Raw genomic sequence first — 23684 nt, 5'->3', positions numbered from 1 at the left:
TATGATTTTATTTTTTTTCCAGTGGGGAATGGTGCAAATGGGAAAGTAGAGATTTATGGAAATGTCTCAAATTCCAGGCCAGTCAGGAGTGCATTTACAGAAAGACACACTTTTGCACACATGCAGGGTGGGAGTCTCAGCTCTGTGTGAGCTTCATTGCTGCTGACACACTCCCATGTAGCAGCGAATGAAACTTGATGTCTGAAGCCCCAGCCTGCGATTCGCCCACGGGGCAGCCACTCGTTAGAGCAGAAAACTGAGAGGAATAACAAGCCAGGGAGGGGGGCAGCAATGAGCCTGGGAAAATAAGCAAGGGAGATGAAAGCGCTGACAAAGATGCAGAGTTGATTCACTGTTTACTGTGCTATGAAAAAGGTTGGTAAGTCCCCCTTCAGGTGTACGCTCTCTAAAGATCAGTCTCTGTCCTTGAGCTTACCTATTCCTCCCCCTTAAGCACACAAGAAGACTCAGTCAGTAACAACATTTATCCCAGAGGGCTTCTTTCCACAACACCGTGCTCTTTCTCATGAATTTACTGCAGGTACTCGGGTAAGAAACGACTTGTTTTCTTTTTGACAGTATATACAAGCTCTGTGGATTTAATCTTTTAGGTTTACAAACAACATCTTAACTTCTGAACATTTCAAGGAACGCTGAACAATTCACCCACTGGAAAAAAAAAAAAGAAAAAAGGAAGAGTGACAATTTCAAACCGGCCAAAAAAAAGATGACCAACCTAAACTGGCAGGTATGACAAGAAGAGCATTTCTAAAATGTTTGTCTGCTGGGATACTATTTTATATTTTATAGCCAGTCACTGCAATTGGTTTTTCAGTGGCATTATTAACTGAACTGGCACATAAATTAGTACAATTAACAATGACACTGAAAAGTAATTATTTTCTGCTCTCTGCAAACCTATTTAGTTTGCTTCTGTACTTGGATAAATTCAGAATAAAGTTGCTAAGACCTTATCAACTTTTGTCGTCAAACAAGTCAAATCTGAAATAGGTAATGAAACATGGCTCAAAGAGAATATGTTTTAATCACAGTCACTTTTGAAGTACTATGAAGTGCATGTACTTTAAAAGTCCTGATTTTATTAAATCCCAATGCATGCTGACTAAACTTCTAATTTTGTCAATAAATTAAAAATTTTGTGCCGTTTTTTTAGTGTCAGACACTTTGGTCACTGGAAGCAACAAAGGGTTAGAAACAACATTATGGTTTTCCTGTGAACCAGCTTTGTGTAAACGAGGCCTGAAATGTCACACAGTTGAAACCTTTCTTTTGTTTTCCAGACTGACTGAAGAAATACTGCAGTTCACATTGCTGAACTATATTGCCGGTACCAGTAGAAACGTTTCAAAAACCAGTGTGCACCCCTGCTAGTTGTGGGCAAGTAAACTGCTAGCTGTGTTACAGAGATCAGAAAAAGTGAGCTTAATGAATGATTTTTTTTCTTTGCTATCATTCTTTGCCTTGCGGATAAGGCACTTTTTGCCCAGAGGATTTTGTTTGATAATTTTCTTCCCTAAGCACTGCTTTCATTAAGCAAAATCTGACAAAAACAGAAAGAAAAACACAAGGAAGTATAAACACTTGGTTTTGTTGTATTTTTACTGTATAACTCAAGTTAACATCAATTTTCTCAAGCTGTTACTCTTCCACTAAACACCCATCATCTTCCTTCCTCATCTACATACATTCTGCCATTTTAGTCTTTCTTCTTTGCTCTTCCATGTTAGTCCCATTTGCAAAAGAACTAACTGTCTACAGTCATCAAAAGGAAGGGAGCTTTACAGCATAAGGAATGTAACAGTGGGCCATCAAATATGCATAATCTTGTATTTCTTTGATCCCAATCATTCTCTAATGTTTCAGTCAAGCCGTTTTGTTGGCTTCCACACGAATGCACACAGGATTCATTTATTTTATCATTCCTCCAAAAACAAAATTCCCCCTGGTTTTTGTTGCTGCTGTTGGTTGATCTAGTTCCCTTTATTTTCTGCCAGTTTATATTCCTGTTCACAATCCAAGTATGTTTCTGGCTTCTGTTTTTGCCCTATTTCGGTCCCGTTGTGAAATCTCCATCTTTCAGTCTTTTAATCTGTTTCTCTTCCTTTATGGCTCCCTTTTTAACTGACTCTTTTATGGAGTCAGATGAATTTACACTGCAGCAGACCATAGACATGAGATTAGAGGGTGACACTCCAGAGAGTCCATTTGGCACAAATTCCTGTCAAGGAAAGTTCAAAAGTGACACTGGGTGATCAGCTCAACGTGCAAAGGTTTTGTCCTTTGAGAAAAATACACAATTGGTTTCGCAGTAATTTGAAACTTGAAACTCTTTGAAATGTTGTTAGGAATAGCATAAATGTTTCACTTTTGAAAAACTAATTTCACTCCTGAAAGTGCCGCGCTACATATTTGACACAGAGAATAACATTTATACTTCTGTTGTTAAACTAAAATGCTGTTGGACAAAACAAAAAATGAGTAAAGTTAAGGAAATCCACTTACTGACATCAAGTGTTGTGGTTTTTATTTTGGCTTTTGCCCCATTTAGTATTTAAATGTGCTGGGATACTATTTTATATTTTATAGCCAGTCACTGCTGTGCCTTTGTGCTCTCCATTCATGCACATCCTGGAACAAGTCAACCTGGTGAAGAGAAGAGGGACTTTTCCTAAACCTCAGCATGAGAGATGTATAGTTTCTGAGAAAAATACACTTGGGGAGCATGGAGATTGGATAACACATTAGGAAAAAGAATGGCAGAGATATCAGTGGGATTGTGATTTATGGAGATTATGGGGATAAAGTTGTTGTGTTAGTCCCAAACACCCAAAAACGTTCTCGCTTATAAAATGTAAGTTCACGTGGAGTTTTATACTGCTGGACGTAATCAGTTTTAGACCCAATTTTTAAGGGATAGACTGATCAATATGATAGCATATGATAGCCCAAACTTTCTCATTAACAAAAAAAGAAAAAAATCTTTAAGATATTTTTTCCTGAAAACTGTTGGCTCTTCTTCAGGTTGTAAAATAACTTGAGTTTGTTGTGCAAATGATACTTTGGGCCATTGCAGACAAATTTTAGACTTTTCTGACTGGTGCTCACGTACAGTAACATAATTTGTGTCTGATCCTAATCATAACCATTACATGTTTAAACATAACCTAATCTTAATCTAAACTTAATTGAAACTTTAAGCCCAATCCCTGCGGACACACCGATCTTATTATGTGACTGGGAATTCTCCCATTCTAAAAGGGAGAAAGAAACCGTTATAAAAGTCAATTCCTCTTTCACGCTCCAATAGTGTACAGTCTACATCTGCCAAAACTAACACAACCAAATCGATTGGAATGATGTAGAGACAGAGAGAGAGAAGAAACAAACTAATAGGAAAAAAGGAAAAAGCAAACATTTAGAGACATGAACTCATGAACATAATATCTGTTGACCTGTAACTATTTTCTCCATGTTTCTGTGTTTTCATGTGTGTTGCAGGTTTCAACCAGCTGGCCTGGTGGAGAGGATTCAAGCTATAGCTCAAAATGTTTCTAACATGGCCATCAGAGTGGAGCAGATGCTGCAAAGTAGCATGATGCAAGGGAGAGGTACAGTATAACTCTGATATTGCTTTACAATCATTTTGTCTGAGCTTTCACTCCCTCGATCGAAATTAATACTGTAAATATCAAATTGTTTTAAATACGGTAGTACAAATTGATATCATTGAAATCAGATCAGCTTTAAAGCTTTTGGAAAGCCACAATAAGTTTGTACATTTTATGTAATAGCTGGATTAAAAAACTTCACACTATAACATTTGAGAGAAAGAAATCTGGTTTTATATCTCACTCTTGAACAAACTCCCACTCGTTTTTAATGGTGTGTACCAACACTGAGTTTCTAAGGTCTACACACACTCCTCTCTGTATTTACAGCCTTGCCTGTTGGGGATGACTCAGCAAATTTTGACATTTGTTTTGCAAAGCTTTAACAATTGTTTTAAATGATTGTTTGCACTGACACCACAATTATTTTTTCAGTGACAAAAGTAAAACACTATCTGTATATTTTCCTTTAATTCATATAGCAGCAGGCTTTCCAGTGACCAATTATTGACAAATAGATTTAGTTATGGTACGGGAAGTGAAGTTGGTTGGTGCTTTTGTGCAGCAAAAAAGTGCTGTGTAAGTCAAACTTAACCGAATCAAATGTCCCTTTGATAAATCTGTATTTGTTTAGTTTGGATGTTTTTGTCTTCCAAAAAGAAGGCAGAATAGGTTTTTCCAAACACATCATTTTTCAATCCAATTTGTGGACATTTTGTTATTCTAAATTAGGTTTTGTTTACATGTATGGTAGTATAGATTCATCGGATGGATGAAGTGGCATTGCAACGATTCAAATTGGTGGACTGGAGCAAGACTGGGTACAGACTTTTCAATTCAGCAATAATTCAGGTTTTTTTAAAATTTATTTTGCATCAAATGCACAACAAACATAGTTTTAGTACATTTTACAAAAGCAGCATTACGTTTATCGACAGAAACATAATCCATTCAGGCCAATCATACAGAAAGGTTAAAAGTTAGTTGCATATTTTCCATTTTGTAATTGTAGATATGAAATATCTGAATGTCCTTACTGACCCAAAGTGAACCTGAGTTTCTATAGTTTCATATTTGTCTCCACTTTTTGATTGGTGCTTATCATTACAAACAGCACCTCTTAAATATTATAAAGACCAGTCAAATTTTTAGAAGACAGATGTGTATGCAGCCAGCAAAACAATCAATAGAGCAGCGCCTCAGAGGGGCATACAGGTAGCTAAAAATTGCAATGTGGAAACGATTAAGAAAAAAAAGCAGAAAAAATCCATACTACATATTTACACTACTGCTTATCTGGAAAAACAGTAAGTTTTCTCTATAATCTTCCCCAAAGAAAGCATAAAATGCCACGGCTCACAGTTGTCCTTCGCTATGCTTAACTTGAAGTCTAGCTGGATTTGTGCACAGCTGTCAGCTTTGGTTAAAGAAAAACTAAACTGTCACTGTTACTCACAGCAGACGAGGGAGACTTGCAACAAGTCACAGGTGTCTTTCCAACTGTTCATGCCTGTATACTGATCCTAAAGAAGCATGGTAGAGCATTCTGTTATCACAGAGTTTAATACCCATTTACAGCACAACACATCTACTTACTGTCTCACTGACATAGAAAGGAGAGCAGCTTTAGGTAGATAATGTTCCAGCATGACCTCCTATGCATAGCAGGTTTCTAAACTATTCTCACAGAAGTGTTAATTGCAGCTGTATTTAATTATTAGTATGAAAAACCATGCAAGAAAATTGGATTTCAGGAAAACCTGGACTTGAGCATCAAAATCTCTTGTAAGTCTAACATAAATGTCCTATAAAATGTGTTTTTACTTCTAGACCCCCCAAAAATCATTACACAAACATTTATCCAAAATTCATATTTTGTGCTGCAAAAAAAAATCTGATTAAAATGATTAGGTGTTGGCAGGGTTTACTGATCATTGATTACATCTGACTTTGTGTCTTTTGTGGGGTGCTGATCATTATTTGTCATTTTCACACTATTTAAGTTTAATATTTGTTGGCACCCAAATGTTTTTGGGGCTCCAAATGTAATATTTCATAATTACCATGTGTTAATATCTACTCACCATGGGGGTGCTTTGTACACTCTTTTCCATATTTTACTCATACTCTGCTGCAACAAAATGTGATTATGTGACTCCAATTACAGTAAAAGTAATTAGGTCACAGTCTGTCATACAGAGTTGACTGGCCTAAACGGAGATCAGAGCACTTAATTAAGTTAGTGTGTATGATAAAGTCCTTATAAAATTAAACATACAACTTTATTCATTTATTCACAAGATTTGAAATTTTTTTATATCTCCATAATCTCATAAAATATGCAAGGATTTCATTAATGTGTGTAATATCACCATTCATTTATGTCAATAATATATTTCTTCTCATGGATGGAGGCTCAGAGGTTGGCCACACTGGATGCATATTTTATTTGTTGAAGTGCTAGAGCTAACAAAGTCTGTCTAAGAAATTGTTTTAAATGAAAATGATTCAGCAAAATAATGGGCATAGAAATTCTATGCAAATGTTAAATACATAGCTTTGAAATGGATTAAATGGCAAATTTGGTTGCAAATTGGTTACAAATGGTTATAAATTTAAGGCACGATTTGCTGTAGCACTTTTAGTAAATCACCAAAAATAAGATACATTGACATTGCTTTTATCTGTCATTCAGTACTTATCTTCTTTCTCAACATTTTTAGTCAAAACTTAAATAACACTGAAAAGAATTTCCTCCCCCTCTCCTTTGCTGTTTCTCTTTGGGATAACTCTTTACTTGCATAAATTAGAATTACGTCTCCTTTTGTTTTCCCCTGCTGCGTCTGCGGAGACAATAGCGCACAGCAAAATGAAAATACTGCTCCTTTCTCTAATCACAAATGAATTGAAATCCTGCTGGCAGACTTTATTATCATACAGCTCAGTGGCAGTTTATTCATCTCGTGTCTTGGCATGTGGGAGAGGAAGCAGAGAGGGAGTTGGAACGCGCGGTTAAAAATTTCCCTTTTCGTGTAATGGCTCGCAGGGACAGGACTAAAGCCTTTATCTAGTTAAATGACCACATTTTCACTTGTTGCTGTTGTAATCATATTTGCAGACACAGTGAGTCTCTGTGTGTGTTTTCAGTCACAGGAGAGAAGCCACGGGGAAGACTTGTGTAGAGGAATTTCTCTTTTTCATCAAGCAAATGGACACAGACAGAATCCGAGACAAAGGAAAGTTGCCGGTTTAGAGAGACAAGAGAGAAGGGGTAAAAAGGATGGAAAACACTGAGGATGAGGCTGATGAAGCATCAAGATGAGTCCAAGTCTGTCTCTGTGACTGTGCCTCTGTTTTACTGGCATCAGCTGCAGAAGAGCAGTTAACTAAGTCAGTGAAGCAATTAATGCAGTGGCCGCAGTCTAAGTGTGCAGACATAATTGTTGGTGAAACGCCTGCAACAGCTGGCAGCAGCAAGACTCAATATCTAATGGTAGGCCTTGTGAATAGTGAGCAGAAGAGACAATTCACAGAAGTAGGAAGATTTTCAAGACCTATGTCACTGTGAATTATAATGTTAAAGAAACATTGCTACTTTGTTTGGTAACATCATTCATAAGCCAATTACATTTTTTGTAGCTACAGTCTTTAATATATTTTAATGAGGTTTATGTTACAAAGTGACACAAAGTAGTGCTTAAGGTTAGAGAATCTTTTGATAGTACAACTACAGTATTTATTGCTTCAGTTTAAAGCAGAGTTATGTCATAAAACAATATCAAAGTCTTTCTCCTTGTAATGGAAAGTATATGATTCAGCTGATTAACGAGCTGATTAATAATATCAAGGATTGATCGGCTTCACAGGAGACTGAATTTTTACAGGGAAGTCTGACCAAAGCAAGAACTGAATATGAACCAATAAAGCAGCAGTACTGTATTTAATTTAAAAAATAGTTTGCAGCTCAACTTTTACTCTGTTACTTCTCAGTAAATAGCTTAAGCTGATTCAGGCCAGGCTTTCCACCAAAGTAGCATCAGGATTTTATGAACAGGTCTCTGTTTTCCATCTGAAGGAAGAATTTCTCTCTGTGTTTCTTTCAGTGCTGAGAGATGGCACAGCGAGCCAGTGTGAAGTGCCAAGGGACAGCCGCTTTCCAGAGTGCCCTGGAAAAGTGGATGTAACTTCATACATTATAGTGCTTTTTATAATTTCTGCATCACTGTGCATTGGTCAAACAATGTCGTAGAGACTGATGATGTCACAACCCAAGTAAAGATGACGGTCTAGGATATTGTTGTCTTTCTAACTTTCAGTTTTATTTTGTTTTGCCTTTGTCCTGACCAATGTTTGGTGTCCTTGTGACCTGATTTCACTTCAATCTGCCTCTGACTGACGTCATCATATAGGCCATCAATTGTTTAAATCGGTCTGTTTGTAGGTACAGAATAATTTTCTGATTTATGCATGTCCACTTTCTCTCTGTACGTCCTCCAGTGGATGCGTGCTCGGTGGACATCGGACCCTTGCTACGCCTTCTACGGTGTCGATGGTTCAGACTGTTCTTTCCTCATCTACTTGAGTGAAGTGGAGTGGTTCTGCCCCCCATTGCCCTGGAGGAACCACACAAGCACCCCCACTCAGCACACACAGCAGACGAAATCCCCCAAGAGACAAGTAAGGACACCACTCCCAAATAGCAGCCAGAAATTGTATTCAGTAATCTGCTACAGAGAGTTTTAAATAAGCTTTAAATGACAAATATATTCAGTTATAATAACATCATGTGAAGACTGCCAGATGCTGGCTGAAGATCAGTAAATTCAGAAGTGATTTTGGTCGACGTACCACATCAGTGTAGCAGGAAACACAGCTGCTTACACACTATCTGAAAGCTGCAACTGACATTATGGCTTTATGCTGCACATTCAAAAGAATGACACTGAATACTTGATATGTGGCTTACTATTGCTGGGTTTCAAACACGTGACCCAGATGACGCGCGAAATTCAGATGGAGCCCCGGAAGTGGATTTCTCCGGTTCAAAACAAAGTAAAATTGATCACGAAGAGAACGCTAATGGCCTATGTCATGTCCTCAACCTCCATCGCCTTGTTGGAGTCGACATTCAGATAAACTCCTCTCCAAAATGACCACACAGACAAGAGTGCTTACGTTGACTCTTTACTGAAGCCAGTTGAAGTAGGGTAAAACTGAGAAATAAACATACAAACTTTCAGAAATAATACACAGTAGCAAACAATACAGCATATAAAAGTACAATAAATTTGCTCCAGAGAAAATAATTAGCTCAAGGCTGTAAAAGTTCTTATAAAAGAAATATTGCTTTATACAAATGGCTAAATTATTCTTAGTCAACAAAATATTGAAAAATTGAATACATACCAACAGTGCTTTCAAAGACCAACTAAATCGAAGTTTCAGTGTTACTAAGAGCAAACCATGCTTTGTCTTCTTCTGCCTGGTTTGCTTTTTATGACATCATCAAAAACGGCACTCTTAAATGTAGTACATAAATTCCACCACTAGATGGCAACAACTAAGCACTTCTGCAGTATAAATCTGTAAAATGTCAACAACTGGCATGCAACGGCACACCCTAAATCAGCTGAAACAGACAAGGCATCTCGAAAAAAATACGCGTATAATTAGGATATGATCCGTATTATCCCGGTAAAAAAAAAAAAAGATTTCCGGTAAAAAAAAAAAAAAAAAGATTTCTCTTATAATCTTGAGGATTTACCAGGTGTCGAGGTGATCCACATAACTAACTAAACTAACTATCTGGAGCTGTAGAGTTCATATTATACGACAAGCCAGAAGAAAGTTTTCAAAAGCCTGGAGAATACAATCATTTAGTTTCGATTGGGTCAAGCATTTAGGATCAAAAGAAGAATTAAATGGCTGTCGACTTGTTTCTGCCTGGTGAGTACTGAGTTGTGCTATTTTAATTTAAGTACTTATTCTACGATGCTATCGCTAACAACGAACTAACCCATGTTATTTCTATGAGCTTCGATCTCATGGTAAATAATTTATTTAGCTTTTCTAAGTTCAAATTCATGCTGGCGTTGTACATTGATGTTGAGTCGTTGTAGGACCTGCATTCAGGTCCAATGTAGGTCAACGATTCGCTCCCCATGTCTGGCCATGAATATAGTTCGTGTCCAGACACGAACTATTTCGGGGAATAGTCACAGTGGCTGTGTAGGTTATATTTAATTTATTTAGCTTCTTTTTTTTTAGCTTGAAAGTCCCACTGAATAAACATATTTTCTGTTTGGGACTCGGCACTGAGCTAGCTGCTAACAACATTAGCACTTTGAGGACAAGCGAACTAGGGCGTAAAAATAATATATCTTACCTTACATATGAATGCTTGTCTTTCCAAGTAACTGTCCAATAAATTACAATTAAACGATGCGATCATTACCTGTTAGAAAGTGGGCGCTGCAAACTCTGCCATTGTTAGTTTTCACACCGCCTATTTTTAGCTGTAGATTGTTGATCCACTTTTCTCCTCTTTTTCCGGTAAGTTTTTTAAAAATTAACTTCCTTGTGACCAACTACCTTCGAAATACGAAAATAACGTTTATCTTTCTCTCTATTGGAACGGTTGGAAGAACTGCACAGAACACTGACTTCAGACATTTTGATGCTGGATCAATGGAAATAAATGGGCTGCACTTACTTCCTGCCCTCCATCTGCATTGGGTGACGTTGATGCTACATCATCTGAAACTCAGCAATATTGAATTTTAAACATGTTATTGAAAGGGTCTGTCACTAATAAACCAGAAAACAAACTCTTTCTTCTGACTTTGCAACTTAATCAAATGGAAAACTTACTTTAATCTTAAAAAAAGAGTTTGGACCACTGAGGAACAGTCCAGTTCTGTTCCTCAGGGAAAACACTTCTGACATCTCTAGTTAAGCAGGTTTAACACAAGAGATGTGACAGAGGTAGCTCATTTTCTCGATGCATCTCTGTGTGATGGCTCTCTAAGCCCTGACTCCAGTCACAGCACCCACCAAACTCAGCAGTTATCCCTGTTTGTGCATCTTTGCATACCACACATTTTCCCTTCCATTTATTTAGTTGGATTCACACTGTGAATAGCCCTTTTTTTGGCAATCGCATTTTAGGACTGAGCCTCTGTGTGGAGGATGCCCATGACTGTCTGCTGGACAACTGTTAAGTCAGCAGTCTTCCCTGAGATTATGTACGCAGTATAAATTACTCCTTTGATAAAACTTACTTTTTTAATCATATTGGTAATCACATTTTCTTAAAATGAGAATTTAGGGAGGAGGGGGTTAGCTGTATGCAAAGGAAATCAAAACTGTGATATCAGTTTTGCTTTCTGAAATGAATCACTGAAATATATTGCTTTTTAATTTATTTAAATGCTTCTGCAAGGTACACCACTAAAAGTTTAGATTATTTTGGTGCCTTTTAGAAAGCATTGCCAGAAATTGTGAAATGTTTCTTGTTTTTTTAACCTTACATCTTATGACATCTCTCTTCAGGCTTGTTTTTACTAAAAACTGGAAACTAGTGCCCATTGAGAACGATTTCATTGAGTTAAACACATATATTTCATTAACATACCAACTTAGAGAAAGGAAAATGTAACTTATGCATTGTCACATTCAAAATCCTAAATATCCACATAACCCCTAGAAGCTGCTGTGTTGTTATATTAAAGCCATTTTTTGCCAACAAAGTTTGCATATTCCTTGTAATCATCATACCCACACAACCATCTGCTCAAATTGTCCAAACTAAGGCCTGGCATTATCATTTCAGCACAATCTTCCCTAAAAAATAAAACAATCTGTCTCTGCAGAGAAATTCATCAATGCTAAAAGAAGCTAATTATATAGTACCAATCAAACGAGGTTGAGTCCTTTTCATCTGAAGATGCCCTAGAGTAATAAGAGGATGAGCAGTCTGACCTCACGACTACATAACGGTTAACCTTCTTCTGAGCCTGTTTGTTCACTGTTAATTAATACAGGCTGGATCTGCATCATCATCATTATCCTCCCCCCTCTTTTTATTTTCCTCCACATTAACTTTGAGGTCAAAGACCAGATTAGCGCCATCCTTCTACACATATTAACACAAACACCCAATGTTAGCCAATTCCAAGGTCATATCCATCTATCTCTTTGTTGAAATAAAAAAATCTTATCTCTTGGCTACTAATACAAATTATCTTTTTATTAAAGCAACAAAAAGCTCTGCACCTTATTGCTGATTCAAATTATCTCAAACTTTTTAAATAAACTGCTATGGATGTAGACATTGATTTGCCAGATAGTTTATTACATATACTAATGCTAGATCCACTTCTGCCTGTAGACCTAAAGTTGAAACCAGATATTTACATACACTGAATAAAAAAGACACAACTTATTTTCTTTCTCACTGTTTAAAGTTAAATCGGACCAAACATTTCTGGTTTTAGTTTAGTTAGAATTCCCAAAATTATTTCTGCTTTCTAAATGCCAGAAAACGTGGTGCCATGATACTGAATAAATATCTGTTAACTTTTGAATTTGAGGAAAGTTACAAAAAAAGTAAAAAATGGTCTTGCCAAGTTTTCTGACATTTAGCAAATTCCTCCTACTTGATATCACCTATTGCTGTAGCCCATCTGCTTTAAGGTTTGATGTGCAGCCAGAAAAAGTTATTTTGTCGTCTCAAACCAGTCTACACATTCTCCTCGCACATCAATAAAATATTTTCCTCCATTCAACTCCTTCTCACCATGATATTTTAAACCTTTTCCAATAAAACTCGGAGAGGGTTGTGGGTGGAAATCATGAGAGATCTGTAGTTTCTTGAATGCTAAGACGAGCACGTCTGAATTGTCTTTGTTCACCTTTCTGATTTTTGGAATAACATTGGTTTTGTCTCATCTAATTGTCTAAGTGCATTGAGTTTCTTTAATGTGATTAGCAGACTAACTGTTTCTGTTATCAAGCAGTTCAACAGGTGGTTGTAATAAAGTTTGTAGATAGTCTGCAGTAGTGCTTCTCTGTTTCATTCATTTAGTTAATCTTCTACATTGCATTGCAGCACGAATATATGATGAATAGGACAAAAACGTATTTCAGTGCCGATCATGTCATTTTTGTCATAATTATTGCATATTCACTAAAGTGTGTTCAAAAGGTTTACCATAGTGTCAGAGAAGATGAAACTTAGAGTCTCCTTTCCTTCAGGTGACCCGAATAGCTGCATTGTGGATTACAGTACTCTTGGGTATGGGACTGTGCCATGGTTCTGTTCCGCAGAGAGAAATCTTGACTGTTTATAGCTTTAGTTAAAAATGCATGGGATTGTGTTGAGACATCTCTCCATATTTTTCAGTGACAGGGGAAACTAAAGCTGCCAAGTGAGCAAGGTCACATTCTCCCTTGAAATAATTCTCTGTTTGGTGGAAAGCGACTGCCTGTCTCTCTCTGCTGAAATGAGAATCATGTGGCCAAATGGTTCATGCTTTATGGAATTGTCATTGTATAAAGGAAGATTTACCTTGAAAGACTACAATAACTATTATTTTCACTGCTTTCTTGGCTGAGGATTCAGCACTTCACAGATGAAAAGTATAATATTTCCAGGTTCTGTGGCGGCGCTTCCAGCATTTGTAACCTAACTTTTACCACTTCTGCCTCATTTATTGTTTCATTTAATCTAATTTACATCATTTTCTCAGGCTGCCTTCCGCACAGACCTTTCTGTTCTGCTGGATCAGGTCGGCGGTGGAAAAGAGTCTCTTAGCTTCATGAAGCGCAGAATCCGACGGCTCGCACAGCAGTGGGCAACGGCTGCAAACCATCTAGGTGCCAAACTTGGACAACGTTGGAGGGACCAGAAGAAGGTGAGACGCTAGATAAAGTTCAGTGCACTGGGACTGATTACACTGCACACTCCTGGATCTCCCATGTTAATTTCTGTCAACTCATTAATTCTGGAGTAACCAGGCTTAGCTTAGCTGACCCAAATCCTCTCATGCAGTTCTCACAGATAGGCTGTGGATCCTTTCACAAAAAACGTCAAGACATTATTATGTCGCCTTTTTGCCGTCTACATTTGTTTCATAGCAGCAAGAGAGTTAGACATCAGTCCACCTCTTGTACGCCCCCAAGTCGCCAAGCGAGGTTTTTAACATGCCCACATCAGCTGACTTCTTTACAGGTCAAAGACCAATCCAGTGATGACCCACTACAGGGCTTAAAATATTAGCAACACTCAAAATCCTTTCAGACATGTTATGTAGGAAGGTGAGTTATACAATTTAAATTTGAAGCATATACTTGCTCAATACCTGGATAACTTCACTTACTTTGTCTGCCATTATTGTTTTGAAAAAAGACAAATGGCATAGGGAGAGTCAGGACACAGATTTTATGCGTGCTGCTGTCCCACCGGCTTGTTATTTGAAAACCACAAATATGTGGGATATTGCCAATTTAACTCATGTTTTTGAGTTGCCAGAGGTCATACGTGGCTTGTCTTTGCGGGTTTGCGACAGAAATGAGTTGTGAAAGAGGCTTAGGATTACTGAAGCCAACACCATAGAATTGGACATAGAGAGAGATGGTAATAGTGCTTCACCATTACACTGATGTATGTGTTATTCACAGCGACTGGAAATACACAGTATAGCCTCTGTTATGTTGGCACCACAAACATTCATGTGACATTGCTGTTTGTGATGTGAAAGAAACAGGCACACTTCTGTCCGAGTCTTCCTTTAGTTAGTTCAATAGTAACAATAGTGGTTCTTGTCCTTTTGATTAAAATCTTTGCTGCAGTACATTTCACTGCAATGAGATCTTATGACTCCCTATCTGACGATGATAAAACGTGGAAGTGTTTCTCGTTTAGGGATTGTCTGCTTTGAAAAGTTTAATCCAGTTGCTATCAGCATGGCTTTGTTTGGTGAAATTAATTTTGCAAGTATAGAGCATTGTGATGCCCACTTGAAAAATCTGGACTGGTTTTATAAGGTTTTATAATAAAAGCACAAAAGTCAGAGCAAATAGTCTTAGATAGAGACAGTTGTTGCAATGTATGAATGTTAAAACCTGGACATAAATATTCTAATTTAATTATAGACCACTTATTTTGAGGTAATGGTTCACAATTAGAATAAAAGGATATTACTCAATCAGGAACAGGGGGTCAGTGTCTGGGTCAGAGGTCAGTCAAATGTTAGATCAAGCTGTTGATGTACTGGTGTGTTCAGCTACGGCTATGAGAATAAGAAGAAGAGCTGCTTCTCCATAGTCAGCTGAAGTTGTTTGAGCATTTGAAGGATGTGTCACCTGAGCAGCTCCCTTTGGAGACTCCAGGACTGATCCAGAATTTGCTGGAAGGATTATTGTGTATATTCTTCCTGGTTTGAGAACAAATTCGGATTAGCCAGAGGAGCTGGAGAGTGTTACTGAGCAGAGGCACATCCAGTATCCCTGTTACCTTCTTGACTCAATCCCAGATAAATAGAAGACTGTGGATTATACATCAAAACATGACTGAATAGAAAAAGAAGCTAAAAAATATCAAGAAGTTGGGGAATCTTAGGCAATTTAATAGTTTGTTGTTTTTTAAATCTTTTGTATGCTATTAGTTAGTTTGCTGCAGTGTCTCATTGGAAAACTGCTTTTTATTCTGGTTTCTGTTGTACTGTATCTGTGCTGAATGGACTTGTCTTCTTCCTGCTGGTAGCTATTTATGTCAAAGACACAGTGTGAGAGCAAGAAATATAGTCCGTGTGAGAATAAATCTAAGACGAAACCGAAGCGGGCGCAGAGCTAAGGTAGAATGATGATGAATGACTGGGATTATGACATGGTCCCAAGCATATGCCAGTGCTACAGGGAAAAGAATGAGACAAGAAAGGCAGTACAACAGAGGGATGGATGGCACTGTAGAATATGGATTAGGAGAGGATTGATGAGGGGTGAGAAGGGACTCATATGCTACTGTGATGAGAAAGAAGCCGTTCCTGAGAGACCGTGTGGCTTTTTCCATTAAGAACAGGCTTAAAATATACAGTTAAAAAAGGAATTTACCATCTTACTTTACTAAATAGTAACAAAATCACTGATCTGTCTCTGTTTCAATGCTCGCTGAGGAAATTCATAATATTTTAGCTGAGATTTTTATTGATAAATTACTACAATACAAGAGTGCACAATGAGCACAATATCTACTCTTCCTTTCTAAAAATGTCTTCCTGTCCTAAAATAAGTTGATATGGTTGGAATAACCTTCAGTGACCATATGGATATTCTTGGTTCTAACAATGCACTGAGAGGATTTAGTTACTTGAATTTAGCTGATTACATTTGATAAAGTGCTGCTGGTGCTTTCACAACAAAAGATTTTCAGATTTTCGGTTAGCTTACACTATGACATATGTGACTTGTGTTTGCCATGAAGTAATTAGAGATCTCAACAAGCAACACATCATGGCTCATGCCATACCAGCTTTATTTATACAATGCTTTATACACCCACATGATTCAACAATGAGAAAGAGACTGGAGAAAAATTGGATCCATGGAGACTTCTGACTAAAATCAGCAGAAAGGCTTGTCATACATTTGCCAAAATACATCTTGATAATTTTGAAATCTTTTAGGAAAATATTCTGGGGAATGACAAGACAAAAGTTGAAGTCTTAAGAAGGGGGAAGCACTGTTACATCTGGTTTAACACTACAACAGCATTTCAGAAAAATAATATCAGAGATAGTCTAGCATAGGTAGTGTGATGGTTTGGGGTTTCTTTGCTGCTGTGGTAGCTGGATAGCTAATTGATGGAACCATGAATCCTACTCCATAGTAGAAAATCCTGAAGGACAATTTTTAGACTATTATCTTGTAATCTTAAACTCAAGTGCAAAGGCAGACCAAAGAACAGCTCCATTTTCTAAATTGTTCAAAAATAGGTTAATTTGAGTTCATTTGAGATGCGCTGGTGTGATTTTATGGTCATGGCTGGAAACCTTCCTAAGTTTAACTAATTCTACAAAAATGAGTGAGACAAAATTAGGGGAGCACAACATGTTGTGAATATATTGTTATCGGAATGTCAGTGTGTGCAATACTCAAGTTGAAAATCACTATTTGAAGTGGAAAAACTGTTGGCTAATATTTCAAATGTTATGATCTTGAATTTTATATGCTAATGTAATATTTACTCACATTGACAGACACTCAAGGCAGAAGATGCTCATACCAGACTGATCTCTAAGTGTAGGAAGCACAGATGAGAAAGGAACGAAGAAAAGAGGCATATATCGCAACTCATACCACCATTGCTAATTTTACCATTCATTGCATGACTTTCTGATATTGCACAACCCTAGCCACAATATTAAAGACTCATTTCCAGTTATCACAGACCAGTAATTGTTACTAATTGTTGCTGCAAAGAATAGCACAGAAATGATCACGTTTAGGGTAACAGGCTGTGAATTTTCACATAGGAAAAGATTGGAAGATTGTGTGAAATAATATTTTTTGATAAGCATAGACTTCTAATTGCAACAAAATAATGAAACAGAAGAAATATTGAAGAGCACAACTATTATTCCACAGTACCACATATATCAGAATAATTTGACACAAGTTTTCTACTTTAATTAGCTTTGACCCCTGGCAAATAAAACATTGATCTATTTTAGCTCCAGCCAGGCTCTCTCTCTCGCAGTTTGTCTTCTACACAATGTCTTCTTCAAGTCACAAGTTCTGCATTCTGCTTGAGTATAAATTCTTAGCTATTCCAGTGGGGCTTTGTTGACTCTCCCCGTTTGCCTTTCTCTTTGATTCTCGAGCAGAGCGTTTATTCAGAAAGAGAATAAATTAACAAAGCAGAGGTAAAAATGAAGACAAAGAAGATCAGAGGTGAGAGGAAAAGTGCAGGAAATGAGGATGTATGTTGGCTGTGTGTGCCTTTGACTTGCTATAGGTACTTCATGGAAAACGAGGAAGAAATTTTATTGCTAAGTACAGCTGATATTCCCTTTGTTCAAACCTTAAGTGCTATTTTCTATCACAGTTGTTACAAATTTGCTGAGAACACCCATATAATGCATATCCAAATTGTACTGAGAGTTGTTTTACACCGGTTTGTGGATTATTATTTATTATGAAATCTTTTGATAGATAACACATTTATAAACATTATTTTATTAACAGTGTCTTTACCTTTGAATAAGTGTTCCCTATAAGTCCATTAGGGATTTTTTTGTAATATGTTTAACATTGTATTTTTGGTCATCTTTTTAGTCCCATGGTTTTGTTTTTGTGCTTCTGATCATTTCAGATTCAATAGTTGCCTTTGGTTCATGTTATGTGTTAACAAGTTTCCTCAGTTTTGATTTGTTTCAGTTACCTGCTTTTCTCTCCCAATTGACCTGCAACCATTTGTTTGTTGCTCCCTAAATATGCCATGGAATTGCTTTGTTTGCATGTTTTGTGTGTTTGTTTTGTCTTTTGGTTTTTGATTCCAGTTCTGCTCAATGTAATTTGTTTGTTAAGATTTTAATCTTTTGTTTCATACAATCTGCCTCCAGCCATAACCAACCATTATTTAAAGATATGTTTGCAGATTACTTGTTAAAAAAAAAGAAAAAGAAGAAAAACTACAGATTGTGTACATAGTCGGACTATTGTTCAAAGCTCTAGTCTAGTCTAACTGAATTGTATTTAAGGTTAATCAGATACACTATCCTTCGTGATAGTTGTGTATCCAAGAAGATTACATGCTAAAACTGGATCAAAATGTGCACTAAACAAAGAGAAACCAGGCCAATGAAGGACCACTTTGTATCATAGTTGTTCCAATTTAGCCGATTTGTTTTCCAAGACATCAGCAAAGAAATATTCAGTAAAACTTTACAAGAATGTAAAAACACTTTAGAGATTATTGTGGAGTTTTAAAGATCTTTACCTTTTGTTTAAAATATACTCTCCGTTCACTGCCTACAGTACATCTTGTTAGTTTTTGTCTCCCAGCCAGTGTCTTGGTGTGCATCTTTGCTTCTACATTTAGTGTGTTTTGCAGCTTGTGCCAAACTGTTAATTTGCCTTCTCCGTATGTCTACCCTCTTGAGGGTTAATTGACCTCATACTGATTGAGTGCAGACAGCGTTGAGACTAATGGAATATGAAAGGAAGTGAGGAGGAAGGGTGGAGGGAGGAGCAGAAACGTGTGAAGGAACAAGGAAGAAACTATGGCAATGATAATGACCAAACATGATTATTATTATGAAGGGTAAAATCATGTACCATGCCTTCAAAATATCTATACTGTTTAAACAATTTCACCTTTTATCACATTACAATTACACAGGTTGGTGTATTTTATTGGGATTTTAAGTGATTTTATTATTATTTTTATTTATTTATTTATTTTTTGTTTAGCAAATTAGGAATTTTTTGTTAGCTTTTATTTATTTCAGTCTCCCCAATCAATCAGCTTCCCTGTTCCTGCTGAAGAAAACCGTCTTAGCATGATGCTGCCACAACCATTAAAGATCGGGAAGGTGTAGTCAGGATTATATGCAGCGTTCCTTTTGTTCCACACATACCATTTTACATGTTGAGCAAAAATAATTTACATACGGGTTTCAACAAACTACCAGACCTTCTTTGACATGTTTGCTATCTTCCTTACTTACTTATGTGACAAACGTCAGATGGGACTTCTTTTTCCACATTTCATCTAAAAAATAAAATTGTCAATAAATTCCAGCATTGTATAGTTATAAATCTCTGCAGCTCCTCCAGAGAAACCACTGAGCTTTTGTGAAAATGCTCTTCCATGCCTGACCTTTCAATTTAGGGGCTTTATGCTTCTACTTTCTAGTAGTTCTAGTTGCAAAGTAGACTTCTAAAGCAATTGCTTGAACTGGACTTTTCAGGCTTTCATTTGTAAAACAAATTAAAGCCATGTATAATGCTTCCTTCAGTGCTACTTTGTCATGATCTAGAATTATTAAACTTTTGCCTGTGTAAATTCTACTGTACATCATGGAAGATGCATTAGAGAGAAGGTGAGGTTGAGGTTAGAGCGCTGTTGGATGGCAGTGCCAGCTTGTGTTGCCACCTGGGTTGTGCAACCTTCTTTAAAGGCCATGGTGCGTGAATGAGAGGGATTTCGTACACACACACACGCCTACATTCATGTGATTTTCTGGGCCAACAGATGCTGGGACATACATTAGCATTTGTCTGTTATTAGCCTCTCCGTGATGAGTGGATCAGAGTGGAGTATCACCTCATACATGAGAGCCTCTTCAGCTTTCCAGTTTTTCCAAAGACTTCACTTAGGCACATACTGAAATGGCATTAAATGCTCCTCACGTTAGAAGGCAAACCACACAAGAGTTTATTTACATAGGCTTTTACAAGCTTTCAGAAAAACAGAGTACATCGTGTTTTTTATGGCAGGAAATGCTAATGAGGTGGATGTTAGAAGAACCCTGATGTGCGCATGTAAAGGATCATAAGGTTGACTGAAGATTTGTATATGTGGTTACATCCGTGGAGAACTTTTTCACATTCGATACCTGTAGGAATTTTAAAGCAGAAATGAACTCCAGACCTTTAAAGAATCCCAGTGTTCCCGGTGAGTGAGTAAACATCAACACTGAATTGCACGCAGGTCTCTGACAAGAGGTTATTGATACATGTCTACGTGAAACACATACACAAGAACAAACCATTCAAAATCTGTCTTCACGCTCACGCACACCTGCCATGTGAGAGAAATATCCAGAGCAAAACAGCACCGGCTTCTCTTCTGTGACTGGATTCCCAGAGAGAAAAGTTTTGCTCTGAACGGTGGTATTTTCTCCCTGTTTATCTGTGTTTTCAGGTCCCTGAGTAAATATATTATATTCCCAAAAGTATGAACTCATCTAGTTTCACACATATGAACCTACTTTACTGGAACTAAGTGGCTTAGTCCAACTCCTGAAGAACACCCCCACACAATAATCCCTTCTGCACCAAACTTTAAACTTAACACCATGCCATCAGGCGAGTGCTGTTCTCCTGGCAGCAGACAAACCTATGCACGCCCGTTAGATTCTCAGACACGATTTCTCACTCCAGAGAACATGTCTTACTGCCACCAGTGGCCTACCTTACGCCACTGCGTCTGATTCTCCGTACTTGGTGACGCAAAGTCAAAATATTGCAGCAGCCTTAATGCAGATCATCTACTTTGGAAACCTGCTCTCTTTGCACTGTTTTTGAGGTAATCAGAGGACCCAGCAAAGTGACTGAGGCCTCCATACTTGGGTTGTGGTTTACCCCTGCACCACCGCTGCACCCCTGAATTGAGGGATAATTTTGGCTCTATGCTATGTCTTAGGCCCTTTAAAGAAGTGCTCAAACAGAAGCTACAAATCAAACAGCAATTTTGCCCCTAGGGATGTGGCACCCTGGGAAATTAGCCACATTGTCCATATCAAAAACCTCTAAAATTCTGCATTTCAATTGTGGATTTATTTTATTGATATCTACCAGACATGAGAAATGCAATTTTATTTCATAACTGAAATGCTTTTTAGGGATTTTTTTTTTTTTACCTTTCCATAGCTGCTCTGCTCGTATAAAATGGATAATCCTTATTTTACTCCACGAGCTATAAACAACTCGCTGTATGTGAGATTCATCCCTTTTGCATAGTTTTTGCTTTTTTTAAAAAAAAAAAAGAAACACCCTGTACCTAACACCAGGAAGAAGCTGAGTGTGAGCAGTATTGGCGTCATGCATTCTTACTTTTGCCATCTGCCATCCAAACTCTAATTTAGTTTCACTTATCTCTTTTATGAAGCAGAACTTAATAGAGCAGGTTTATTAAATCAGGGGATTTTGCATGCCAGATGGGGTTTCACTGGAGCGCCACTCAGCTGCGTACATATCATTGTTCTCTTTTTTTTTTGTGCAGCTTAGGTACATTGTAGGTGACAAGAGAATATCAGGGCCACTCTAAAAAGAAGTATAACACTCACCTGTGTACATATGTAATATTTTGTACATTGTTAGCTCTTTAAACATTTTTTTGATTGTTTATAGAGATTTTAATGGGAGATAGAAACCGAAAAATCCCCAGTTGGACATGCCGTTCCTCATATTTACAGAGATCTGCTGAGGCATTTAGCAGCAAAAGAGCCAGATGGCTCCCTGGGGAGGTGGTAAACACTGAAAAGTGTTAAAGAGCGTAAACATGGGACACAAACATGACATGAGATGCAACTCAGTCATGTAAAAAAAGAACAACTTTGTTCTCAGTCTGTTCTGTTGCCCATTAGCATATTTAAAAAATGTGTTACAGAAGATGAAAGGTATTGATTTTGGTGTTATAATTTGTGTCGTACAATGGTGCTGCATGTTCTCCTGTGCATGGGCATTCATTTGATTTTTCATTTCAGTATTAGTGCTTCATAAAACAATTAGGAAAGGAGATTTGAATTAGTGGAGTTCTTTGCAAGCTTTGGATAGTTACTTGTTTTAATCTTATTTAAGATTTGCAAAATTACAGACACAGGGCACATTCATATACAAGTGGAGTGAAGTAAAATGCAAACTTGCTGGCAAACATCCCTCGGTTGGCCTTAAGCTCATTATGCATGTTTCACGGTCCAAGTTATGGGATCTGTTTGCCAGTAGAAGCAGCTGGATGTGATCATGCTGCGTTGGTTAATCAGGATTACTCAGCAGAGCACCGTTTGGACATAGCTATGCTTAATCCACTGTGAAAAGTAACGTGTTGCTCAATTCCCAGTGGGTCACAGTAATTATGCAGCTGTTAACTAGATGTGTTTGACAAAACTATGCCCTGTTGGTCCAACACTGAAAAAATGCCACATATTAATTGGGATAACTCCTTTAAATGTTCTATATAATTATTTTTAAAGCACAGTTTTCACTTGGGACTGCAAAGAATCTGTTGTAGTGGATATCTGTTTTGGCATATGGTTCAAGTGAAATGAGCTGTGCACTAATGTCCATGATGGTGGATATTTTTTTTTTCCCTCTGTGCATCCAAGTTCTTTGGCGCATGGAGAGATAATTCACTGGGGATTTCAGGGAATTAATCTTCATTTTCTACATTTTTTTTCCTTTTGAAGAGTTTGGGATTTGAATAATTCTAATCCTCAAAGTCATTAAAAATGTTGGATTAGTTAACTTCATAATAACAGATTATACTCTGTGTGTAAGAAGTTATTTTTATGATCACAAAACATGCTATTTTGAACACCCTTTTTTCTATCCTTCCTTACAATCTTTAATTTCAGATCATTTAGAACAACACCTTTTTTTAATGTCGATGTGAGTGGAGAGAACCTGCAGAATTCTTCTAGCCTCTTTCCAAATTACAGCCACTTACACCTATGAAGTGTAGGGGTGCACTGCTGAGTGCTCATCTGTACTGCTGACATGTAATGACACACCCACTGAACTGTCAAACAAGAAAAGAGTTTCAGGATCACAAGTCATCCCAGTTTTTAAAAACACTCTCTTACATTTTAGACCAAGAGATTGGTATCGACTACTTCAAAGTCATGACACTTTGGTGAATTACTTTTACAGCTACTCAGACACCTGTTTGGAAAAATAGAGACAGCACACATCATGTCAGCTTGGCTGAACTCAAGGTTCAAAACACTGGGATTTTAAAATGTCAACAAAGGAGCGGAGGCTGGGAAACAGAGCTTAATCATAAAATCTTCTGAATGAATATCAATGTTATCAGAGTAGCTACAACAATGTAGCAATCCATTCATTTATTCATCTGACTTCATGGTCCTTGAACAAACTATGTCACATGCTGTGAAGGTCATAACAATGATACAAATGTTTGGAATGATAACACTCGATCAAGCAAATGAAGGAAGAATTAATATTATATCTTTAAGCCGTTCCAAATACACACACCCACTCTCCCATATCCGGACACAGCACCATTTGTAGTGACTGATGTCCTATTGAGCC

The 23684-nt window shown here is 37.4% G+C and overlaps 1 protein-coding gene across 2 annotated transcripts in view; it reads left to right on the top strand.

The window, feature by feature from the left end:
• The window catches only part of LOC114145485 (alpha-1,6-mannosylglycoprotein 6-beta-N-acetylglucosaminyltransferase B-like), a 116904-nt gene that overhangs the window by 39933 nt on the left and 53287 nt on the right, over nucleotides 1-23684 (top strand). For both annotated transcript variants that reach the window (XM_028019088.1, XM_028019087.1), the window contains exons 4-7: nucleotides 3520-3629; nucleotides 7733-7809; nucleotides 8127-8306; nucleotides 13379-13543. In XM_028019088.1, coding sequence (XP_027874889.1) covers nucleotides 3520-3629; nucleotides 7733-7809; nucleotides 8127-8306; nucleotides 13379-13543 — 532 coding nt within the window. The remainder of the gene's footprint in view (nucleotides 1-3519; nucleotides 3630-7732; nucleotides 7810-8126; nucleotides 8307-13378; nucleotides 13544-23684) is intronic.

This window comes from Xiphophorus couchianus, chromosome 5 (assembly GCF_001444195.1).
Source record: "Xiphophorus couchianus chromosome 5, X_couchianus-1.0, whole genome shotgun sequence".
Taxonomy (NCBI): Eukaryota; Metazoa; Chordata; class Actinopteri; order Cyprinodontiformes; family Poeciliidae; genus Xiphophorus; species Xiphophorus couchianus.
This window is presented reverse-complemented; position numbering and strand designations above follow the sequence as displayed.